At 30.5% G+C, this 6,248-nt stretch overlaps 1 protein-coding gene across 1 annotated transcript; it reads left to right on the top strand.

The window, feature by feature from the left end:
• The first annotated feature begins 3,153 nt into the window (after window positions 1-3,153).
• Window positions 3,154-4,966, top strand: LOC101262412 (VQ motif-containing protein 9). Its single transcript, XM_004237889.5, has one exon. It carries the CDS (start codon window positions 3,685-3,687, stop codon window positions 4,651-4,653), a length of 969 nt encoding a protein of 322 aa, XP_004237937.2. The 5' UTR covers window positions 3,154-3,684; the 3' UTR covers window positions 4,654-4,966.
• The last annotated feature ends 1,282 nt before the right edge of the window (window positions 4,967-6,248 follow it).

Raw genomic sequence — 6,248 nt, 5'->3', positions numbered from 1 at the left:
AATTTATTAAGGATGTCAATATTCACTATTTGAGAAAGCAAATAAAGAAACTGATTAATATTTAACTTGTAATAAAATGGTATTTGTTGTTGAGGGAAAAAAGAAGAAGGTAGGGTCACATAATTATTAGTTTATTACTACTAGTACTATACTTTCTATTCTTGAATTTTGACTGCTTGTTTAATTAATTTTCTAAGTTGAGATAAATATTTAAGTGAATATTATAAAAAAATTTAATTTTCTGCCGATTTAACACTTTCTAATTGAATAATTATAATTTGCATCAAAAAATGTATTATATTTTTTATTTAAAAATGTATTTTTTTGAAAAAATTAATTCAACGTATGAAACGATCAAACACTGAAAATCATTATCACAGTAATATTTTTTGAAAATACACTCTACATTGTACGAAACACTAAATTGACATATCTTGGAAATTCATCTAGTGATGTGCCTCTCAAAGATTGTTACCATATAATTTGATTAATAAACAAGATTTGTTTTTGCTCAATATAACAGATGTAGGATGGAAAAAACTTATTAATATCGAGTAAACATCAAACTAATTTAATTTCTATTATTATGTGATTTAATGAAATAAAATATGTATTGATTAATTAAAAATTAAGTAAAATAAACTATAAATTAAAACACATAACATACATATATTGAATTAATGTAAACCTCTGATATGGATAAATTTTAATAATGTGAGATTAATTTTAACATGAATCACCATACCTTTATGCTTTATCGATGTTTCCATTTTTTTAAAAAAATAGTCCAACATCATTCGGTCGAAATTAAATTTGACTCAGTCAAAGATTACCTTAATGTAGAAATAATTAATCTAATCAAATTAGGATATCTAATTAGAGTCATTGGGGTTGTAACCTTTGGTAAATTAACCAATGCAAATGAAAGTACTCTTAATTAGGCTGCGCAGTAATTACATGTGTTGGAAACAAATTTATTCATAAGGGTCATTATTACAACTATTATTCGTAACGTCCCATTTTCACGATTATTTTAGCTTAAAAAATATTTACGCATTAAAAATACAAGATCAAAACATAACAAAAAGAAATATGCACAATATTTAAAAAGATAAATCGATCTACTTCTATTACATAGGAATATGTTAGTAAACTATATTCTGTATTTTTTTTAAATAGACATTAGAAAACTTAAACGATAAGATACAATATTCTCTATATCCAATAATATTTGTAAATGGGAAAATGGTCTGATATATTTCTCAATTTTGCCATTTGGAGCTGATATATTCCTCGTTATGAAAGTGACTCGTATATGCCCTTACCATTATAAAAACGGCTCACATATACCCTTGCCGTTACAAAATGAGCTTACATATATCCTTTATTTAACGGAAGTAAAAAGATTAGTTTTAAATTTATATTTGATTAGTTTTAAATTTATATTTCTACTTTTATTTTTTTAAAAAAATTATTATGGGGTATATATGATTTTTCTATCAAAGTTTAAGCTATATTTTATTTTTTTTTCATACATAAATTATCTTTTGACTTCTTTTATTATAATTATTTGAGTTTCTTGTTCTTATTCTTATTTTTTTTCTTTCATTCCTTAGTTTAAAGAAAAAAAAATTAAACTATTTTTTTTTCTGTATTGTAATTTGATTTTTGTATTCGAAGAAAAAAATTTGATATCTACAATAAGTTTTACAAGCATATTAGTGAAACATAAATAAATTTGATTATCAAAATAATAATTTTAAATTGGTCATTGAAACAAAAAAAGTAAAAAAATATGTTTGACGAGAATTAAATTTACTCATATGGAGTTATATTTTTTAGAAAAAGATAATAAAAAATTAGATTAATTTTTTTTTCATTTCCGTTAGAGAAAAAGGATATATGTGAGTCATTTGTTTATAAATAGGGGTATATATGAACCACTTTCGTAACAAGGGGTATATCAACTCTATATGACGAAGTTGAAGAGAATATCAGACCGTTTTCCCTTTGTAAATCATTGAGTTTTCATACTTTTAAAAAACTATGAATTAAAGTGCAATTTTATTTATTATAATAAATAGAATTTTTTGAAAAATGTAAAAAAAAATATACTCCTATAATTAATAATAAAAATAAATTAGAATTAAATATAAAATTATTCGTCAATTTTATAAAATAAACCAATATCGTTGGACAAAGGGGTTCATAAAGCAAGAATAAAATTAATTTCTACCGGTTAATCTAAAAATAATGGAAAACCATTTATTGCCTCGCAATTAAGTAAAGTATTAACTTTATTTTGCTCTTTAAAGCCCAACCAAATTGTACATAAATCAATAATATCGAGCGAGAAAAAGAAGACCGTTTAAGAATTGATTGCATTTTATTTCAATTGATTTTAGTTGTATACACATTATTGGAAATTATTTTTTCTACGCTAGTCATACTGTAATTTAATGAGTTATTTATTATTTCAAGGTCCTTTTTTATATATAAAAAAATATTTAAAGTAAATTGACTGCAGTTTCTTTATAAAACTAATCTCCCCTATGATATCTATTAAGATAAACAAAGAAAGTTGGTTTGAAGATAATTAGATGTCCAGTTCAAATCGAATATAATGACATATATCATGTCACTAGAATTTTTGAAAGATATTAACTTTATAATATGAGATATATATGTCTTCGTCAAAACCGTCCATAAAAAATGCACGAACATTTGGTACCTACTTAATACTTGTATATAATTCATAATTACCAACGATAATTGTAACGCAATAATTAAAATAAATAAATTATTTTTATGTAATTACAATAATTAACAATTTAAAATGTCCGTACGGTATCTATAAAAGATTATATTTTTTTACAATCTTTGCTTGTTTGTCAATTGTCATATTAAAATTGTAGGGGACACTCCACAAATAATCCAGTCCAGAAAAATAAATACAATAATACAAAATTGATTTGCATCAAAATAAAACGTTCAAGCTTTTAGGTAATTTTAGATAGACATAATACATAATAATTATTCAAATTTAATTTTAATTTGAGAGTGTGAAACTTAAATATTTTAATTTAATTTTAACGAATAATTAATTATCGAACTACAAATAATTTTAAAAATTTATAAAAAATACTTCACGTTAAAAACGAGTTGAGATGTCTAGAAGAACTTTGCGCGGGGTTGAGAAGTAGCGAAGAAGACAAAAGTAAGACGTAATCAGTCACATAGAGCCATTCTTATCTTAGCAAAAACTGATATCACACGCATCTTTTCATCATCATCATCTTCTTCTTGCTCTATGCAACACCCAAATCTACAGTGTATCATCCTCCCCCACAAGGCTCCATTTTTGTCCTCTTTAATTAAAGCTCTTTCATTTACAAAGCTCCCCTTCTCTTCTTTTAAGCTAAAATCCCCATTTCCCAAAAGTTAAAGCAAAACAAATCTACCCTCTTAGTTCCATCTTTTTCTTCTTTTCATTCACTTTCTTTACTTACTGTATCAAGTTTGAATCTTCATTACTACTACTTTTTTGGTAATATAAAATAAAGGGAATATAGTATAGTTTAAATTGGTTGCTCTGTTTTTAGTGAAGAAAATAGATACTCTGTTTTTTTATATATTCTAGAGAGAGAAAGAGTGGTTTGGGAAGCTCTGCTGCTCTATTGTTTAATGGATAAAAGCTGTAATTCTTCTGGTGAGGGGGATTCTACTGCTACTTCAGCAAGTAGTAGTAGCAGTGGCAATAGAGATATGTATTTGAAGCACCTAAACAAAATATCTCATAAGATCTCCAAACCCATTAGAAAACCTGCTTATTTTGAAAACCAGAATCCTCCACAGGCGCAGACCCAACACGCTCCACCGCCTATTCCTCCGCCTCCGCCTCCACCAGCTGGGCCGCAAAATTTGCAGCAACAGCCGCAGCAACAGCCGCCGGTGTATAATATTAACAAGAGTGATTTTAGGGATGTTGTTCAGAAGCTTACGGGTTCCCCTGCTCATGAAAGGATTTCGACTCCTCCGCCTATACAACAACCCAAGGCTGCAAGTTCACGGTTGCAGAGGATCCGTCCTCCGCCACTTGCTCAGATTAGCAACCGCCCACCTCCGTTTGTGAATGTTTCTAATAACGCCGTTGCTGGTGGTGGTGGTGGGTTTCTTGGCGGTCAACGGCCTGTTCAGGCACAGCCGTTATCTCCTCTCCCGCCGTTTCCGGCGGTGCATGCGTCGGCGGAATCGCCGATCTCCGCTTACATGAGGTTTCTACAGAGCTCAATTGGTTCTGCTTCGACTGATTCCGATAGCAAGCGATTCTCTACTGGGCTATCACCACTTGCTCCGCGGTGGAACAACTTTGGTACGCCGCAGCAGCAACCACCATTTCCGCCTCCTCAGACGCTTCCGCTGCCGCATCAACAGAACATTCCTCCGCCTCCAACAAACTCCTCCTTTGTTTTACCACCGTTTCCAGCTTTTCCCTCATCGCCACTGCCATTTGGGTGTTTGCCGTCACCAAGGTCGCCGTACGGCTTGCTGTCTCCCGGTCTTCTGCTTTCACCGTCCCGTCAACTAGGGTTTCAGCAGCTCCCTTTGTCGCCGACACTTCCAGTGGCAAGCCCCAAGTGGAAGGGTATTTGAGGAATTTCATATTAACATAAAAAAAAAAAGTAAGTCTTTTAGTAGTTTTTCAATTTTAATTTTTTTTTTATAATAGGAATATAGTTTATAATTTGTACATGTACATTTTGGGGGAATCATTGGATTATATTGAAAAGAGTAGTCTTTTATGCCCAAATATGATGTAGCTAGCTATTAAATAGCTAATTAGGGGTTTGATTTTTGTACATGAATGTTAAAAGGACAATGAAGAGAAGAATTTTTTGTTTGTTCATCCAGCTCTTCTTATCATCTTCATTGAGAAAATAATAATATACTGCATTCTTTGTGATCATCTTAGTTCCATCTTTAAGTTGCATTACTTTAGAATGGAATATAATGTTGATGTCTTGTGTTCGTCTTGACTCTATCAAAGACATTCTTTCCTAGTGACATCGTGGTATTCAAGCAGCTCGTGCTAATCCGGACTCTATCAAATGTATCTCTATCCATTGCCAAAGTGTATGCAAATACTTGTTGTAGTCTTATGGTGTAATCATTTTGAAATGTCTGTTGTAGTATGAACGTTGTTTAATTGTAAAGATAAAAGCTGAATTAGGAGAGTGACGTGGGGAGATTGAGTAATTCATTTGGTTGATGATTTTATTATGAAAAGAGTAGAATATGTGGACCTGTGTGTTTCTAGTTTCTGATCTATTAATTTTGAACCTCCTTTTGACTGGTTGGTTTCAAAATCCTTCCTTTATGAGTAATGTTTTAGTGTGTGTGGTCATTGTAGTGGCCAGTGGGGCTAACTCCCATTCAAGGCTATGACTTATGACTCCCATGACCCAATGTGAATCAATTATCTGGTTTAAGAAGAGCAACCGCATCCAAACGCCAGCTCCTTTAAGGAACAAGCTATACCGAGATGTGTTTTAATGGAGCGAATGAGAATATTACATACACTTTATTTTGATTATTTGAGATAGAGATATAGTTGTTGTTGGACCACACTTTTTTTCTTCTAGCATTTCGCTATAGATTTTGAAATAAAAATTATTTGTTACCGATACATAATTATTGGCTATTAGTTATAATTAGTTACGAAGATTCACGGAAGCAATGCGCCAAAAACTGAAGAATTCATTTGGTTATAGATATTGAAAGCAATTCTTAAGTTCATGATTCGAGATTGATTGGGTAGGAGTCCGATATTTAAATGGACAATTTTTGAACCCTGAACATCAAAAGGTATACATTATACTCTCTCGAAAATACATAATAAATACTATTTTATAACACTGTCATAAGTGGCGTAGCCACATAGTGTGAAGGGTGACTGGACACCCTCTGTCAGGCAAAAAAAGCATATATACAAGTAAAAATTATATAAGAAATGATTAAATAACCTATAACATCTTTAACATGACAAGTTATTATTTTAGGCACCGTTAACATAACAAATTGCTGACTGTCATCATCGTTAACTTCAAATTTATTTAAAATAATATTACAAATTTTAAAGATAGTTCATCCATAAATAGGTGAATTATAATTCTTTTTATTTCTCTCCATCCTTATTTGCACGGTTATCGTCATCTGACACTTGATGATCATTAGTTAAATTGTCTCCA

Source organism: Solanum lycopersicum, chromosome 4, assembly GCF_036512215.1.
Source record: "Solanum lycopersicum chromosome 4, SLM_r2.1".
Classification (NCBI taxonomy): domain Eukaryota; kingdom Viridiplantae; phylum Streptophyta; class Magnoliopsida; order Solanales; family Solanaceae; genus Solanum; species Solanum lycopersicum.
The sequence above is the reverse complement of the archived record's forward strand: the minus strand, read 5'-3'. Positions and strand labels throughout refer to the sequence as shown.

Coding starts and splice junctions, on each gene's coding strand:
- LOC101262412 (XM_004237889.5), top strand. CDS start 3,685: ATGGATAAAAGCTGTAATTCTTCTGGTGAGGGGGATTCTACTGCTACT.